The sequence below is a fragment of the Geotrypetes seraphini genome, chromosome 2 (genome assembly GCF_902459505.1).
Source record: "Geotrypetes seraphini chromosome 2, aGeoSer1.1, whole genome shotgun sequence".
Lineage (NCBI taxonomy): Eukaryota > Metazoa > Chordata > Amphibia > Gymnophiona > Dermophiidae > Geotrypetes > Geotrypetes seraphini.
In genome coordinates this window covers 309,809,877-309,828,574 of record NC_047085.1, presented here as the reverse complement: position 1 = coordinate 309,828,574, position 18,698 = coordinate 309,809,877, and the positions used below count along the sequence as shown (strand labels likewise).

The window sequence follows — 18,698 nt, the reverse complement described above, 5'->3', positions numbered from 1 at the left end:
CAATGTGTTGAGAGGAAGAGGTGGTCTGGGAAATTCTGCTGAGCAAACTCCGGGCCCATTTCCACCCCCCAGTTAGTCCACTCCACTCAACTGATTCACACACTGAGTGGGTCTTTGGGTGTTGTTTTGGGATCTCTTCCAGTGGTTTATCTCCTTCTGGTCCAAGGAAGGAAACTTTGTTATCCTTAGCATTGACCTACAGAATATGTTTGTAACAGCGCTGCTTGTGTGGCATTAGGCTATGTAGTGATTGAAAGAAAAAAACAGACCTTTGCACATTTTTGCACTATATGGTGGGTGTATGAGGAGATTCACATTTCCTGCACAGCTAAGTCCATGTGAAGTTACCTTGTGCTGTATTTGACATCTAGCAAGGTCTCTGTTTGAAAGGAAAGATCTAAACTTAAAAATGAAGTGGCCAGAAGTTATGGTAAAAGCAGATAGTGTAGCTGGTTTTAAGAAAGATTTGGACAAATTCCTGGAGGAAAAGTCCATAATCTGTTATTAAGACATGGGGGAAGTGTCTGCTTGCCCTGGATCGGTAGCATGGAATGTTGCTACTCTTTGGGTTTTGACCAGGTATTAGTGTCCTGGATTGGCTACCATGAGAATGGGCTACTGGGCATGATGGACCATTGGTCTGACCCAGTTAGGCTATTCTTATGTTATGTTCTCATCTGTAGGGGCCTTTGTTTTCACTTCTTATTTTAATGTATTTTTTTTCTGGGAACTTATCAGTGTTTTTTATAATGGGAACAAAAATGGAAGAGAATTAATGTGTGTGGAATGGGGGGGTAACTAATTTCTTCAGCTAAATAATTCAATCCACTTCAAACAGACATAGGAGAACTTGTGCACCATTCACACACCCTCCAACCAAAAACGTCAAAAGAAAAAAACTGTTCGACAACCTCCTAGCCATTCGAGCTGCAACACTCGACCCCCAACTCTACAACCAATTGATATCAACCACAGACTGCAAAACCTTCAAAAAGAAATAAAAACCCTTCTATTCAAAAAACACATAAAACCGAACTAACACAATCAGAACTGTGCCAAGCATCACCTGCAACTACTCCATATGTACTTCTAATGTCATGACAATTTAGACATAATTTATGTTATGTTATGTTTGGAATAATGGTTACATATATGAGGTTCAATAAAAGAAAATTTTCACTGCCTGTTTCTATTCTGACCATTTATTCCATTTCATGGTTATTGCAAAAAAAAAAAAAAAATTTTTTTACATGGGGGGGGGGTCAAAAAATGATGGGCCCCGGGTGCCACATACCCTAGGTACGCCACTGCGTACCACTCCACATAAAGTTAGAGCAATGGCAACTTCAGTAGCCCATCTGCGCTGCAGTCCCATTCAGGACATCTGTTGAGCAGTCACCTGGTCTTCAGTTCATACCTTTTCATCCCACTATTGCCTGGAGAATCTTTCCAGAAAGCATTTGACAAAGTTCCACACGAAAGACTTCTCAGGAAGCTACAAAGCCATGGCATAGAGGGAGATATACAAAGATGGATAGGCAAATGGCTGGAAAACCGAAAGCAGAGAGTGGGCATAAATGGGAAGTTCTCCGACTGGGAGAGAGTGACTAGTGGTGTGCCCCAGGGCTCGGTACTTGGGCCGATCCTTTTTAATATTTATATCAATGACCTGGAAAACGGAACATCCAGTGAGATCATCAAGTTTGCAGACGACACAAAACTCTGCCGGGCAATCAGATCGCAGGAGGACAGTGAGGAACTCCAGAGCGATTTGTGTCGGTTAGAAAAATGGGCGGAGAAATGGCAGATGAAGTTCAACGTGGAGAAATGCAAGGTAATGCATTTAGGCAGTAAAAATAAGGAATACGAGTACAGAATGTCAGGTGCAACTCTGGGGAAAAGTGAACAAGAAAGAGATCTGGGTGTACTGATAGATAGGACCCTGAAGCCGTCGGCACAATGCGTGGCAGCGGCAAATAAGGCAAATAGAATGTTGGGCATGATAAAGAAAGGAATCTCGAGTAGATCGGAGAAAGTTATAATGCCGCTTTATAGGGCAATGGTCAGACCCCACTTGGAATACTGCGTCCAACATTGGTCTCCCTACCTAAAGAAGGATATAAAACTGCTGGAGAGGGTGCAGAGACGAGCAACTAAACTAGTGAAGGGTATGGAGAAACTGGAATATGAGGATCGACTTAAAACACTGGGATTGTTCTCCCTTGAGAAAAGGAGACTGCGTGGGGATATGATCGAGACCTTCAAAATACTGAAAGGAATTGACAAAATAGAGCAGAGAAGATTATTTACAATGTCCAATTTGACACGGACAAGAGGACATGAAATGAAGCTAAGGGGGGGCAAGTTCAGGACTAATGTCAGGAAGTTCTGCTTCACACAGAGAGTGGTTGACATCTGGAATACTCTCCCAGGGGAGATTATTGCGGAATCGACAGTCCTAGGTTTCAAAAGCAAACTAGATGCATATCTCCTTGAGATAGGCATATAAAGATATGGTTGGCTATAAAATAAGCCAGGTGAATACCTAGCAGGGCCTCCGCGTGTGCGGATCGCCGGACTTGATGGACCGAAGGTCTGATCCGGAGATGGCGCTTCTTATGTTCTTATGTTCTTATGTTCTCCAAAATGTATTCTCCATTTAGATGTAAATTTCCCTCCAACCCTGCTAAATTTGCCAGACTCGTGTTAATGTCAAAATGTATAACCTCACTCATGATCCTGACAGCTAGGGAGTCCCACAAGTGAGAATTGGCTGCCTGCTTGTATTAAGATAAAACACAGTTCTTTAGCACTCTCCAGACCAGTAGAGGTTAATCTTTACGAATGGGTATATATCCAATCATGACCAGCAGGTGGAGACTGAAAACAAAACTGTGGGACAGTATATAATATACTCCCTTCTCTATTTACATCAGTCTTCTTTCAGTCTCCAGCAGGTGTTGAGTGATCTGTACCCATCTCCCTTGGTAGGGCTGTTGGACTTTGTTTAGGGGGTTTCTAGTCCCTGTTTTTGGCCGGACAGAGCTTGGGCGGGCCCTGTTTGGGGGTCCGTCCGACCTCGGGGGTGTCAAACCCGGCGGGTCTCGAGCGGGGTCCCTCCCCCCACTTCCTCCACCTCCCCACATTTTTTTAGAGGAGCCTCAGCAGTAAGCCTTGCCCCCTAAATCAAGCAAGGCATATTGCTTCGAGAGCCTGTGGAGTCTGTTCTGTAAAAAAAAAAAAAAATAAATCCTGAGGTAGTGCCGGTCTGAAGGGTTGTTTCCCTTTAAGAAAACTGTATTTTACTGTATTTTTTCATCTAACCGGCACTTTTTTTCTAGCTAGGTCGCGTATGGAGCAATTGTGCCCTTCTCCGGGGGAGTGGGACACAATTAGGTCCAGCCGCGAGGCACTCGCGGCCGGCCTGAACTCGGCGGTTTGGGTCGGTGAGGTGGTGGAGCTTCGTCGGCAGCGGCTGCAGGCGCCCAGAGCTCCCCGCCGATGGTGCCTCGCGAGTCGGCTGGGAGCAGTGGGGAAGCCCGGTCTTCCCCAACCGCCCACGGAGGGATTCGCCGAAGGATTCCCTCTCAGCTGATTTTTTGACAGCTGATGCTGACTTGCCTGTTTTAGCGGCTGGGACTGTTCAGCCTTCTCAGCCGCTACAGGCCATGGAGGGAGCATTTTTGGCGGGAACTTCGCCATTTTCTCTGTCTGACCCCTCCATTTTGTCTGCAACCTCAGGTGACCTTCCCCCTGTATTGCAAACACAGGGGCAGGTTTCAGCAGGGACCCCTGCTGGGGCAGGGAGTCCCTGGGGACCCCCAGGGGTTTTTTGTCCCCAATTTAATTTCTTTCTTTGCGCAGACAATTGGGGGTCCCACGTGCACCTGGGGGGTTTCGGGGGTGGTTTTCCCTCCGCGCCCCCTATGGCTTGCCTCCCTCTTTTCGTTTGGCGTCCCCTCTTCCTCCTCCCTCATCCAAGCGCCCGCGGGGGGGCTTGGATTGCGAATTGGTGGTCGGAGGAGCGTGTTGGCATGGTTGAGGACCTGGCTGCTTTGGCGGGCTTCCAGGATCCTCTAGAGGGGACGCCCGCTGGCAGCGGGGCGGCGGGTTTTCCCGTCTTCCAGAGCAGATGCGTCCGTGGTGCGCTTTTTATTCAGAGGGATGAGCTTTTAGACCTGATGTAGCAGGTCTCCTTGGTGCTGCATTTTTCGAAGTTGCGCCACCGGAGACCCCGCGTATGGGGGCCCCTCTGCTTCAGGGGGTCTGTCCTGTTTCCCGCTCTTTTCCTGTGCATCAGGATTTTCGGGATTTTGTGTTGGCGTAGTGGCCTACGGGCGCCGTTTCGTTTGGTGTGCGCCTTGGCTCATGGTTATCCCATCTCGGAGGGGGATAGGGCTACCTTAATTACGCCAATGGGGGACGCGGTGGTCTCAGCACTTCCTAAGCAGCATACCGTGTCTGTTATGGACGGTTCTGCTCTTAGGGTCTCTGAGGAGCGTACGTTAGAGACACTTCTTAAGTATATTTTTGATGTCCCTGCCTTGGGGGTCCCGGCAGCTATTTGTGTGGGGCTGGTGGCTCGCACCGTGTTTCGGTGGTCTGAGCATGTCCTGGATCGTGAGTCTGATGACTGGTCCTTAGTGGATCTGGAGGTGGTGAAGTTTGAGATGACTGCCTCGTTCCTCTCGGTTGTTCTTTGTGACTTGGTGCTGCTAAGTCTGGGTCTTTTGGTGGCCGCACGCTGTACCTTGTGGCTTCGCGCTTGGTCGGCGGTTGCCGCGTCCAAAACTGAACTTCCCAAAATTTCCCTTTCGGGGGTTGTTTTTTGTTTAGAGAGGACTTAGATCCGGTACTTCAGACTCTGACGGACCTGCAGGTGCCCCGTCTGCCTGAGGACCGTGCCCGCCCGGCTTCTCGGGTTGGCAATGCCCGGGGGCGTCTGCGGGAATTTCGCAAGTTTCGCCTGGGGCATGGGACTGCTTCTTTCCAGGCTTCTGGTTTTTCCCCGGGGACGGTTGGCTTAGGGCATGCAGTCTTTTTCAGGGGGCCCGTCAGGGGGCTGGGAGTTTCCCCCCCGGTTCCCCTGCTGCCCGTCCTGCGCGATGTCTCTTTGCCGGCACCCCCTTTGGTTCCCGGGGGCGCCCGGCTTCGCAACTTGTTTCCAAAGTGGGCCAAGATCACGTTCGATCAGTGGGTCCTGGTGGTAGTGCGGGACGGTTATGTACTTGAATTTTATTCGCTCTCTGCCGGATCATATCTAGCCTTTCCATGTCAGGTGGCATGGGAGACGCTAGCCTTTTGCCAGGCCCTTCAGTGCTTGCTAGATCTCTAAGCAGTTGTCCAGTGTCCCCTCAGGAGTTCGGTATCGGCTGGTACGCCATTTCCTTTATGGGGCCCTAAAGGGAGGGGACCTTTCGGCCCATCCTTGGTTTAAACTGAGGTCAACAGGACTCTCAGAATTCCCTTTTATTCGCATGGACACACTGCAGTCTGTCCTTCTGGCGGTTCAGCCGGGGGAGTTCCTGACTTCTCTCGCTCTGGCGGAGGCCTACTTGCCTGTTTCATTCGGGCCGCTCCTCAGCTCTTTCTTTGCTTGGCGATATTGGGTCTGCACTATCAGTTCTGGGTGCTTCCCTTGGGCCTGGCCACGACTCCCCGGACGTTCGCCAAGTTGATGGTGGTCGTCACGGTGGCATTGCAGTCAGAGGGCATTCTGGTGCACCCCTTCTGGGATGACTGGTTGTTTCGGGCGAAGTCGTTGCAGGAGAGCGCCCGAGTTACAGCTCGGGTGGTTGAGTTTCTCCGGTCGCTGGGCTGGGTGGTCAACCTTTCCAAGAGTCGGTTGGTCCCCGCTCAGTGTCTGGAGTACCTTGGAGTTCTGTTTGACACCTCCTTGGGGAAGGTCTTCCTTCCAGAGGCCCGGGTAAGCAAATTGCAATCTCAGATTCGCCTTCTTTTGGCGTCCCGGTGTCCTCGGGCGCAGGATTTCCTCCAAGTCTTGGGGTCGATGGCAGCGTTCCTGGATGTTGTGTGGTGGGCCCACATGTCTCTTCAGTATGCTCGGCTCCGTAGATGGTCACCCCAGTGGCTCAGTTTGGAGGTCCCTGTCCCTCTGTGAGGCTTGACGCGCTGCAGTCTTCTTTGGTGGCTCCAGACCTCTCATCTGGTCCAGAGGATGAGTCTGGACCTATCGCAGTGGACGGTGTTTCTCTCGGATGCCAATCTCCTCGGTTGGGGGGGCTCAGTGTCTAGGGGCACCTGGTCCATGGAGGAGGCATCCTGGTCAATCAACATGTTGGAGACCAGAGCCGTCCCTCTGGCGCTATTAGCCTTCCGCTCCCGCTTGAGGGGCAAGTCGGTCAGAGTCCGGTCTGACAATGCCACAGCGGTAGCTTATGCCAATCGTTGAGGCACCAAGAGCGCTCAGATGGCGGAGGAGGCGGCTCGGCTCATGCTTTGGGGCGGAGTCACGCCTTCTGGACCTCTCGGCCTCTCACATGGCCGGGGTAGAGGTTGTTCAGGCGAACTTCCTCAGTCACATCTTAGATCACAGAGAGTGGTGTCTCAGCCCTGTGGCTCTTCAGTTGATAATGCCGGCTTGGGGTCAGTCCCTGATGGACCTGTCGGCCTCGAGTGGCAAGGCCAAGGTGTTCCGCTTCTTCAGTCGTCGCAGGGATGGACTGGCCGAGGGTCTGGATGCTCTGGTTCAACCATGGCCAACAGAGGGGCTGTTGTGCAGGTTCCCTCCGTGGCCATTAGTGGGCAGAGTTCTTCTCCGCATTGTTCGCCATCCGGGTCTGGGGGTTCTGGTGGCTCCAGATTGGCCTTGACATCCGTGATACGCAGATCTGGTGACACTCTGGTGGTGGATCCTCTTCCTCTGTCTCCCTTGGACGACCTTCTGATGCAGGGTCCCATTCCCATGTTCGACCCGTCTCCCTTCTGTCTTACGGCTTGGCTTTTGAAAGGGGTCGCCTTGGTAAGAAGGGGTATTCAGATAGGGTGATTTCTACACTCTTGGGGTCCTGGAGGCTTTCTACCTCTCAGGCTTCTGTGTGGATTTGGCACTTCTTTGAGGGGTGGTGCCAGGTGCGGGGAGTGGTCTCTCTTCGCGTTTCTGTGCCTAACTTCTTAGAGTTCTTGCAAGATGGCATGGATAGAGGCCTGGCTTCGGCTTCTCTCCGGGTTCAGCTTGTGGCCTTGTCAGCCTTTCGGGGGTTTGTGACGGGTCAGCGTTTGACAGCCATTCCTGATGTGATTCGCTTTTTGCGGGCGGCCAAGGTGCTCAGGCCTCCCGTGCGGTCCTCTATTCCCTCTTGGAATCTCAGTCTGGTTCTCTCTATTCTGATGCACCCGCCCTTCAAACCGTTGGGCGGCTGCTCTTTGAAGGACCTTCCTCTGAAGACGGTCTTTTTGGTGGACATTTCTTCCGCTAGGCGTATTTCTGAGCTACATGCTTTCTCTTGTAGGGCTCCCTTCTTGGAGTTTTCTAGGGAGCAGGTTGTCTTGAGGCCTGTTCCTTCCTTTTCTGCCAATAGTAGTTTTTTCCTTTTCTTGGCAATCAATCTGTGGTCCTCTCGGTCTTGGGTAGTTGGGAGGGCTCTTCTGAGCAAAGTCAGCTGAGCATGTTGGATGTTGGTCGGGTCCTTCGCTCTTATGAGAATCCTGCATTCATCGTGGGCCTCATCTGGGGCAGCCTCCTTGGAGCGGCTGGGGCACGGGCAGTGTGTCTGGGAGGGAATGCATGGATGGGAGAACATCGCAGGGGAGGAGACATAGACATCCTGGGACTGTCGGCCAAGTCTCTTCCCTGAAGAAGCCCTTTTTCTGGAAACTAAAATCTTGTTAAAATGTTTATTTTATTTTTATTTTTCCTCTAACTCTACTTTTCACTTCTCTATTACCCTCCAGGTACTTTAGTTAGATTGTGAGCCTTCGGGACAGTAAGGGAATTTTTCAAGTACCTTTCCTATTTCTAATCTTAATGTATATTTTCTGTAAACCGCTTAGAACCTAACGGATGTAGCGGTATATAAGAAATAAATTACATTACAATTACATTACATTATGTGCACCGGACCCAGGAGATCAGGAAATAAAATCATCTCTTTGTCCTTCTGACTGGTCCTCTTAGGGGGGCTGGTGCTTCTAGGGCTACTATTGCATGCTAGATCAAGGAGACTTTTGCTTCCGCTTCTCTTCTGGGGCAGCAGCCCGTTCCAGAGTTTCTCAAAGCTCCTTCTACTCGGGGTCAGGCGGCTTCTTGGGCTGAGTCGTCGCTCGTGCCTCCAGTGGACATTTGTACGGCTGCGGTTTGGTCTTCCTTGTATTCCTTTGTCAGACTCTTTCGGGTAGATGTTCTGGCGCGTCAGGACGCGGTGTTCGGTGTGTGTGTTCTGGTGTCGGCCCTTCGGGGGTCCCGCCCGTGTGAGAGACTGCTTTGGTACATCCCATTCGTAAAGATTAACCTCTACTGGTCTGGAGAGTGCTAAAGAAGGAGAAATTAGGTTCTTACCTGCTAATTTACTTTCTTTTAGCTTCTCCAGACCAGTAGAGGTCCCCACCCTGTCTATTGTTGTTGTGCTTGGGGCTGTTTCGCGGGCAGTTTTTGTTTTTTGCTGCGGGTTCTAGTATTTTTCTAGGGCCGGGGAGAATTAAAGAACAGCGGCTGTGGTTCGGCTGGCTTAGCTGGCGAGCTGTGGGGACATTTTCCTTCTGGTATTTCTCCTCTGCATTTTCCAACAGCATTTGGGTATGTTATTTGTTACTCCTGTTCGGAGTATTGTTTTCTTTCTGTTTTCCAGTTCTTAGTTCTGCTTGGCTATTCGGCAGACTGATGTAAATAGAGAAGGGAGTATATTATAAACTGTCCCACAGTTTTGTTTTCAGTCTCCACCTGCTGGTCATGATTGGATATATACCCATTCGTAAAGATTAACCTCTACTGGTCTGGAGAAGCTAAAAGAAAGTAAATTAGCAGGTAAGAACCTAATTTCTCCTTACTTACCTTTAACAGATGTTATCCAGGGACAGCAGACAGACATTCTCACAACCTTCCCACCTCCCCTAGTTGGCTTCTTAGCTTTTTAACTGAACTGATGGCCCCACAAGCCAGTGTTGGGCAGGAAGGAACCAGCGCATACATGATGTGGGCGGTCCTCGATATTTTTAAAGTGGCAGTACACTTTTTGCACTGTCCGTACTGGGCTCTGTGGATGGCATCACCCACATGTGAAAATATCTGCCTGCTGTCCCTGGATAACACCTATTACAGGTAACTGTGTTTAATTGAAAAAAAATCAAACTAAATCTTTCTATTTATCCTGTAATTCCAAACCTGAAATTAATACTTCTCTGTTGAATACTTGAAAGTCTGTTATTCTTTTCCACTGTTGCAGGAGCGAAAGCTGGAGAAACACTGTCGCTCTGCTGCAACCTGCAATGCCTTATATGTCACATTGCTGGCTAAAATTATCATAAGGTAAGTTGTAGTTAAGACACCCTTGTGTGCTTCCTTTCAATAAACCAATTTCTGTAAACATGAAGCATTCAAAGCATTCTAGCAAGAAGTGATGAAATCATTAGCATAAGAAATGAAAAGAACTATTGCTGTTTGATAATGAGTTAGCAGCTTTATACATTCTAGTGCACAGGTTTGTCTGCCTTTGCTTGCATTTGATTGTGTGCCTATATTTCTTTGTTAAAACAAAGAGAACAGAGGATATTTCTCTTTTTGAGAGGTGAGGAGAAGAGGACAATTCTCTGGGTACATTATGTTGTGCTAAGCTTTGATAATTTTGGGGATAAAAGCTAAATTGCTAATTCCTTTATATAGACAGTTTAGATCATAAAAAGCAAACTTTACTCAGCTAGTTTCCATAGTGTAAAAAGCCTTTTATAGTTTTACAGTTTTTAAATTTGAACTTTTTACTAGAGAAAGTCTCTGGTAGGCATAGCAGGGTAATCCACCCTCTCCACTCCCACCCATCCCTAGCTCATTTCTTTACTTATAGTCAGTTATTCTAATTAGGGACAACAGGAGATCTGCTTATTACATATTCTTATATTTCATTACTTGCTAAAAAATCAAACAAAATCCTTTTGTCATGATTGATGCCATTTTCCTAATATTTCTATATTTAATATGTAAGATAAGGGTGGGGTGGGGGGAGGGTTTCTATTACATGAAAAATAAAAATTACTAAAAGGATTTCAGGATGGGAGAGGGAGGGTTATATTTACAACTATAAGTTATAATGATAAGATGTACAAGTGGTTAAATCTATGTTATTGTGTTGCAATTTTTGTACACTTGATGAAAGTTTTAAAATGAATAAAGAATTATAAAAAAAAAAAATCAAACACCAAATAAAGCATACAATATATTCCTAAGGCATCCATACTAGTGTAATATTCCTAGAACCTTAATAGGATTTAATCAGCTCAATAATCAGCAGACAATAGTCTAGCAGCAACAGGGGTGCTATTCAATCTTTTGCACTGAGTGTCACATATGTGATTATCTCCCACATGGTGAGAAGTTATGTATGTGTACTCGCTGCAAAGAGCTCCTAGCTCTCAGAGAATGAGTCCATTCCCTTGAGTTGCAGATTTAGAGGAGCTGAGAGAGACAGAGAGGTGCATAGAGGAGATCTACAGGCACGTTGTAGAGAAGTCCCAGCTCCAGACTGGCAGCCCCTGTGCTGCCTTGGAGAAGGGAGGTCTCCTAAAAGGAGGTAGGAAATAGTCCTGTAGCTAGGACTTGTCACCAGGGGATGCAATATCCTCTCACACTAAGGATGTGTCTCCATGGACTTCTGCTCAGGAGGGAAGGGTGAGGACAGCTGTTGTAGTTGGTGATTTGATCATTAGGCATGTAGATAGCTAGGTGGCTGGTGGGCATGAGGATCACTTGGTCACTTGCCTGCCTGGTGTGAAGGGGACACTCGATGAAGTTACAAGGAGATACTTTTAAAACCAATAGGATGAAAAACTTTTTCACTCAGAGAATAGTTAAGCTCTGGAATGCATTGCCAGAGGATATGGTAAGAGTGGTTAAAGTAGCAGGTTTAAAAAAAAAAAGGTTTGGACAAGTTCCTGGAGGAAAAGTCCATAGTCTGCTTTTGAGACAGACATGGGAATGTAGCATGGAATGCTGCTACTATTTGGGTTTTTGCCAGGTACTTGTGCCTTGGATTGGCCTCCGCAAAGATGGGATACTGGGCTAGATGGACCATTGGTCTGACCCAGTAAGGCTATTCTTATGTTCTTAAGTTGTATCTCTGAATCCTGTCAACCCCCTCCATTGTCAGGAACAAGTTCTTGGAGGAAAAATCCATAGTCTGCTATTGAGACAAACATGGAAAAGCCACTGCTTGCCCTGAAATTAGTAGCTTGGAATTTTGTTACCACTTGGGATATAGGATACTGGGCTAGATGGACCATTGATCTGACCCAGTATGACATGTTCTTATGTTAGAAGGATGAATGGTCTCACTTCGGGGCACTGGCAAACGTAGTACTACTCTCAAAGGGGACTGATGCTGGTGTACCTTGACATCTCCTGACATCTGGCATCTTTGTCCTTTGGTATGAATAATGAATTTTACCTCTTCCTCAGGAGAGGGATAGAGGTTGACTTATCCTGGTGGGTTATATTGACTCTTGAAGTCAAAAGTAATTGATCACTCTTGATGCAGATGAGTTCCCCAGTGTCCAGTGCAACTCCCGTAGTCATGGAGATTGATTTTTTTAAGTGCCAATGTTGATAGACCAGACTCATTTGCAGCAAAATTTTTTGTGTTGTTTCTCTCATGATTGGGTCCAAGGCATTGCTGGCATCAGTTCTGTGCATCTGTGATGGATATGGTCCTGTTACACCTGGTACACTTTTTAAAACTCTGGGTACTTTTTTCTGCAATATGTCATGAAAAATAGCTACAACAAAAAAATCAAACAATTTAATTATGAAAATTTACCAGACCAAATATTTAAGGCCTAAATACATCCTAAATGTCTGGCAACAATTTATTTGGTCATGCAGTTCTTCAGTATCTCTTTGGCATCTAAAGTCCAACTCTCTCCTCTAGTCCAATTCATTTTCTGTTCCAAGCTGTCTTCCCAAAGAAACAAAAATTTTAAAATGGTATAAGTTCTTGTTTCACTTGTTATCACTGTTCTTTAACCCTTGCCTGTTTTTGGGTCTTCTGCATATTCCCTTTTTTATTGAAGGCAGTCTATAGCTAAAGAGTCCCACATGTAAGGCTATTATGTCCTGCTAATTCTTAGAGAAAACAAAGTTACTTACCTTTGGCAGATGTTCGTCGAGGACAGCAGGGTAAATAGCTTTACATACCCTCCTCCCTGTTGGAATTGAATTCTATTGACTTAAATTTTTGACTGGCAGGCTTCCGCAGCTGGTGTCATGATTGTTGCAGTTGTCTGGGTCTTGCCTCATCTGGGTAGGTAGAACCAACGTTTCAGCCATATGCAGTTACTTTTCTTCAGGGTGTGCTGTGAGGTCTGCAGTTTGTCTTTATATATAGTGAGTGCTCAAACCTGATTGGCTGGGGCTGCTTCAGTTACCTCAAGCCCCAGCCAATCAGGTTTGAGGACCCACTATATATAAAGACAAATTGTAAAATCACAACATGATGTTTGAAATGTTGGTTCTACCTACCCACACACAGCGAGGCCTGGACAACTGCAACAATCATGTAGTGCAATGTTCTAAAAAGTTGTGGTAAACAAGCTGGAGAGTATATGTAGGTTGAGTCGCATGACATCATTACCATGTAAAACTACTTATCCTGCTGTCCTCGGAGAACATCTGCTATAGGTAAGTAGCTTTGTTTTATATGCATTCCTAATGAGTTTACCCAACTGCAGTTATGCTAGGTCTATGGCGTAACTGTGGACGCATAAATGTTTGGTATGCCTAATGGAGTGTTACGCTAGTATTCTGTAACATAATCCGGGTACTCATTATAAAATATGCGTCTATTATGCATTCTTTGGGGCACCCTATTCTATATCCTAGGTGCTTCCATTTATGTGTGCACTAAGGTCCAGATTCAGTAAATGCCGTCTAAACCAGCCAGCGCCTAGAAAAATGGCACCAGCCTCGTGTCAATCACGCTTAAGCGCTGTTTACAGAATTGTGGTAGCGTCACCTCTAAAAACTTAGGTGCCAGAAATGTAGGCCAGGGTTTTAAAGGCCTACATTTCAGGTGCCTGAATTTATGGAGAATCATGCTTAGCGGCACCTATGTCACACTTCATCTATAAAAATACCCACTTATGTGTTAGACACCTACCTATGGAATCGAGTAGGCACCTATCTCCCAATTAAATATTTTATTTTCCAATTATTGAAGCTATGTATTAAGGGGAATTTGCCAATTAAGTTAGGCACCTAACTAGGCGCCCATAGAGAATTTGGCCCTAAGGTTTTATACACCAGGATGTTAAGTGACTTACTGATGTTGCACAGATTGCAGGATTTTAAGTTTGGATCTCTAAAAACCACAGCCCTGTGCCCCCATCACTGTATTCTTCTGCTGCTCTTAATATATTTTATTTTATTTGCTCTTAAAAGTACAAGGAAGATGCATCTAAAAGCATCTGTCAAATGTATTTAATCCACCAATTTGTATTTTTGACACTTCAATAAGTTCTGTTTCACATGTCAGCTAAAACTAGAAGACATTCCTATAAAAGAAATTTTCTAAGTGCTCTGAACATATCTGTAACATTTTTCTTTCAAGAGGTAATGTTGCCGCAAACTTGTGGTGGATTTGGGATATTTTAAAGAATCAATGTTCATTGTGTTATAAATTCTGACATTACAGACTCCTGTGTTATTTTGCCTAGTGGTGGAGCAACAGGAAGTACTGACGAGGTTTTACAGCAGTGTTTGCAATGCCAAGATACAATGTCATTATACAAGCTGGTCCTGCGCTTTGTTCTGAAAACTATACCAAGTCATGAAAATAAGGATTTCATGAAGGAGGTGAGCATGCAGTATCAAGAAACTTCAGACATGTGTTTTCTTCAGATTATAACTTGGTACTGTATTTTGAATATTACAGTTGTAGAAAAATTGAACTAAAATATCTTTAATCACAATTGTCTAAATGCATACAAACATTTTAACCTGCATTTAATATACATTATTTAACACAAGCTCTATTATTTTCAGTGGAACCTATTTACTAGGGGGCTCATAATCGAAACAGAAAAACATCTAAAAACCAGCCTAAATCGGCACTTGGACGATCTAAAAGACAAGTCGTCCAAATGCCAATAATCGAACCGTGTTCTAGACGTATTTAAAAACGACTTAGGCCTTCACGGGGCTGCTGAACAACCAGAGCTAAAAGGGGCGTGTCAGGAGGAGTGTCGAGAGCGGGACGTGGGCCATCCTAGACTTCGTCGTACTGCATGTATAACCAAAAGTTTTACAACACTGTCTAGACGGAATGTGGACATTGTGACTTAGGCCATCTAAAACCAGGTCTAAGTCACAAGAAGGTATCCAAAGTGACCAGATAAGCACTGCAGACACAAGGTACAGACCCCCACATACTGCCCCAGTGATCACTGACCCCACCCCCATAAAAATCATAATAACAACTTTACATATCTGCCTCCAGAACATCACCTGGCAGCCTGGCATAGGAAAGCCTAGTAGAGCTGCACAGAGGTGGCTTAAGTGGTCTTGGGGGTGGGTTAGTGAACCATGAAGAGGTGGACCCAATCCCATAAGCCACTCTAATCATTGCATTCATGGTGAAAAATGTGCATCCCCCCAAAAAACCCTAACCCTCTTGTACTGCCATATAAGTGGCTCCTGCAGCCATAAGGGCTATTGGGGTGGTAGATCTAGTGGATTCTGGGGGTGTTTTGGGGGGCTTACCATGACCTATAAGGGAGCTGTAGTGAGATGTTTATGTGGGACCCTTTTTGTGAAGTTTACAGCAGTGCCCTGTAAGGTACCACACTACTCTGGTGCCATGTCTGGGTGTCCAGTCCATCACTTTTCTGGCCCCTCCCACGCCCAAAAGGTCTTTTTCTAGGCATTTTGATTTAGACAAATTTATGGATGAAAATGGGGTATAAAGATGGTCAACTTAGCGGTCTGGGCGGTCAGATGGCTGGACATACAGTTTGACGATTTTCAAAAAAATATATATATATGTTGGATCATTTTTCGAAAATTGACCTTTTCCCGTGTCCGACTTTGGGCAACTTGCGTCTTAGGCCCAAAATGAATTTAGACGTTTCCTTTGATTATGCCTCTCCACGCATCTAAATTGCTGTAATGCACATTAAAATGTTAATGCAGGTTAGTAAATGAGGCCCATTGTTTGGTAAAAGAAAACTGGGATAATCCTGCTAAAGACCTCTAGTTTTAGTCAACCACCAATGCTTGTGAGGCATGTGAGCATGGAGAAGATGGGTAACAGAAGCATCCATCAGCGGATTTCACTACATTTTAGGCCAGAGTTTTCAAGGCCTACATTTCTAGTGCCTACCTTTTATGTGAATTGCACCTATGGAGGCATTAGCCACACCAATAGTGGTGTTAGGTACTATAAAGTGCTTCCATAGGCACAATTCTGGTGCCATTTTTGAGGCGCCTTGAAATTTAAGAGTGCTTTTAAATGGTATTTAGTACTTAGGCATTAGTAGGGCACCTACTAGCACCTAAGTTAAGGCACCATTTATAGAATATGGGCTTCCATATCCAACCACACTAGCACACAAATGCTGATACATATATTTTTTTCCTTCTCTAAGGCAAGTATAAATGTGTGCATGTACTTGCCTATTATATAAAATATGTATGTGCATCTCAACTCTTTTCCTACTCCACCCAAACTGCTTCTTCCAGTATGTGTAGTGCTTGTGTAAGTATATGTAATCTTTTATATGCAGTTATGTATATAAGTACCGTATTTTCGCGGATATAACGCGCACCATTGTAAAACGCGCACAGGGGTATAGCGCGCAGAAATCACGATGATATGTACAAAAACTTTTCTATACCGCGCTCAGGCATATAACGCGCATGCTGCCCGACTCTCCTCTGGCCACCCCGACTCTCCTTTCGCCCTCCCCGACTCTCATCTGGTTGCCCCGACTCACCCTGACTTTCGGTGCACTGCCCCGACTCTCCTCTGGTTGCCCCGACTCACCGTTCACCCGCCCTGACTTTCGGTGCACTGCCCCGCCTCTCCGTGCCTGTCCCCCTTGAAGTCCTGTCCCCCCTTGAAGGTCTGCCTGTCCCCCCTTGAAGGTCTGCCTGTCCCCCCTTGAAGTCCTGTCCCCCTTGAAGGTCTGCCTGTCCCCCTTGAAGATCTGCCTGTCCCCCCTTGAAGTCCTGTCCCCATCCTGAAAGCCTGATGCCCCCCCTCGACGTCCGATTCTTCTCCCCCCTCGGCAGGATCACTCGCACCCCCACCCCGAAGGACCGCCGACTCCCCGACAATATTGGGCCAGGAGGGAGCCCAAATCCTCCTGGCCACGGCGACCCCCTAACCCCACCCCGCACTACATTACGGGCAGGAGGGATCCCAGGCCCTCCTGCCCTCGACGCAAACCCCCTCCCCCCAACGACCGCCCCCCCCCAGAACCTCCGCCCGTCCCCCAGCCGACCCGCGACCCCCCTGGCCGACCCCCACGACACCCCCACCCGCCTTCCCCGTACTTTGTGTAGTTGGGCCAGAAGGGAGCCCAAACCCTCCTGGCCACGGCGACCCCCTAACCCCACCCCGCACTACATTACGGGCAGGAGGGATCCCAGGCCCTCCTGCCCTCGACGCAAACCCCCCTCCCTCCAACGACCGCCCCCCCCCCAAGAACCTCCGACCGACCCGCGACCCCCCTGGCCGACCCCCCCACCCCCCTTCCCCGTACCTTTGGAAGTTGGCCGGACAGACGGGAGCCAAACCCGCCTGTCCGGCAGGCAGCCAACGAAGGAATGAGGCCGGATTGGCCCATCCGTCCTAAAGCTCCGCCTACTGGTGGGGCCTAAGGCGCGTGGGCCAATCAGAATAGGCCCTGGAGCCTTAGGTCCCACCTGGGGGCGCGGCCTGAGACACATGGTCGGGTTTGGCCCATGTGCCTCAGGCCGCGCCCCCAGGTGGGACCTAAGGCTCCAGGGCCTATTCTGATTGGCCCACGCGCCTTAGGCCCCACCAGTAGGCGGAGCTTTAGGACGGATGGGCCAATCCGGCCTCATTCCTTCGTTGGCTGCCTGCCGGACAGGCGGGTTTGGCTCCCATCTGTCCGGCCAACTTCCAAAGGTACGGGGAAGGGGGGTGGGGGGGTCGGCCAGGGGGGTCGCGGGTCGGTCGGAGGTTCTTGGGGGGGGGGGCGGTCGTTGGAGGGAGGGGGGTTTGCGTCGAGGGCAGGAGGGCCTGGGATCCCTCCTGCCCGTAATGTAGTGCGGGGTGGGGTTAGGGGGTCGCCGTGGCCAGGAGGGTTTGGGCTCCCTTCTGGGCCAACTACACAAAGTACGGGGAAGGCGGGTGGGGGTGTCGTGGGGGTCGGCCAGGGGGGTCGCGGGTCGGCTGGGGGACGGGCGGAGGTTCTTGGGGGGGGGCGGTCGTTGGGGGGACAGGGTTTGCGTCGAGGGCAGGAGGGCCTGGGATCCCTCCTGCCCGTAATGTAGTGCGGGGTGGGGTTAGGGGGTCGCCGTGGCCAGGAGGGTTTGGGCTCCCTCCTGGCCCGATATTGTTGGGGAGTCGGCGGTCCTTCGGGGTGAGGGTGCGAGTGGTCCTGCCGGGGGGGGGGGATGTATCGGACGTCGGGGAGTCGGCCGGGCAAGAGGGCTTGGGCTCCCTCTTGCTCCGATCGTGGATGCGGGTGCGGGTGGGAGCGCGTGCGAGCGGTCGTTCGGGGTGGGGGTGCGAGCGGTCCTGCTGGGGGGGGTGAATCGGGCGGGGTGGGAACTATGTTTAAAAACTTTTGTATACCGCGCTCAGGCATATAACGCGCGAGGGGTATGCGCGGTACGTAAAATCACGTATAACGCGCGCGTTATATCCGCGAAAATACGGTAGTGTTTAAGCCTGTTACATTAACGGGTGCTAGAGTAGATGTCTGTCTGGGTTTTTTTCTTTGTGTCTCTCCTTGGACGCTGTCTTTCTGTCTATCTCCCTGGCCCCCTGCCTGCCTGTATTTCTCTGTTGCGCCATGCCTGCCTGTCTCTCCGTGGCCCCCTTCTGTTCCCCCCCCCAGAGCAAAGCACGATTGCTGTCTGCCCCCCAGCACACCCCTCCCCCCAAAGCAGCCCCCTTTCCCTCTCCCCCTGCCCCTGCATAATGCAACTCCATATTTGAAACAGAATGTAGATCTTGAGTATGACCCCCAGATGAAAGGGAAGCCTCTAAGGAAGAAACAGTACTCACATTTGCACCTGTTTATAATTTCAACACTTTCATAGCCTATAGGTAAATGTCCATTGGTTCCTTAACTTCTATTAGTGACAAAATCTTTTTCCCTGCCTTGCATTTCCCCATTAGAGTGGAGTAGAATGCCATTTCTGTAGCTTTTGTGGCCCACCCGGCACGAACCACTGCCACTACTCTTCAAAGCAGCCTGCTGAGGTTTGCCGGCCGGCTGTAGCGAACCTCGCAGGCCGCTCCACCTCGGTAACACATTCCCTCTGACACGAAGGGCCTCGTCTA

General features: G+C 48.4%; 1 protein-coding gene across 5 annotated transcripts in view; it reads left to right on the top strand.

Moving 5' to 3' along the window:
• NPHP3 (nephrocystin 3) overlaps positions 1 to 18,698 on the top strand; it is a 267,264-nt gene that overhangs the window by 95,949 nt on the left and 152,617 nt on the right. For all 5 annotated transcript variants that reach the window (XR_004538010.1, XM_033929971.1, XM_033929970.1 and 2 more), the window contains exons 16-17: positions 9,402 to 9,484; positions 13,876 to 14,014. Coding sequence is in view for 4 of the 5 variants with exons in the window: in XM_033929971.1 (XP_033785862.1) it covers positions 9,402 to 9,484; positions 13,876 to 14,014 (222 nt within the window). In the remaining variant the exon portion in view is untranslated. The remainder of the gene's footprint in view (positions 1 to 9,401; positions 9,485 to 13,875; positions 14,015 to 18,698) is intronic.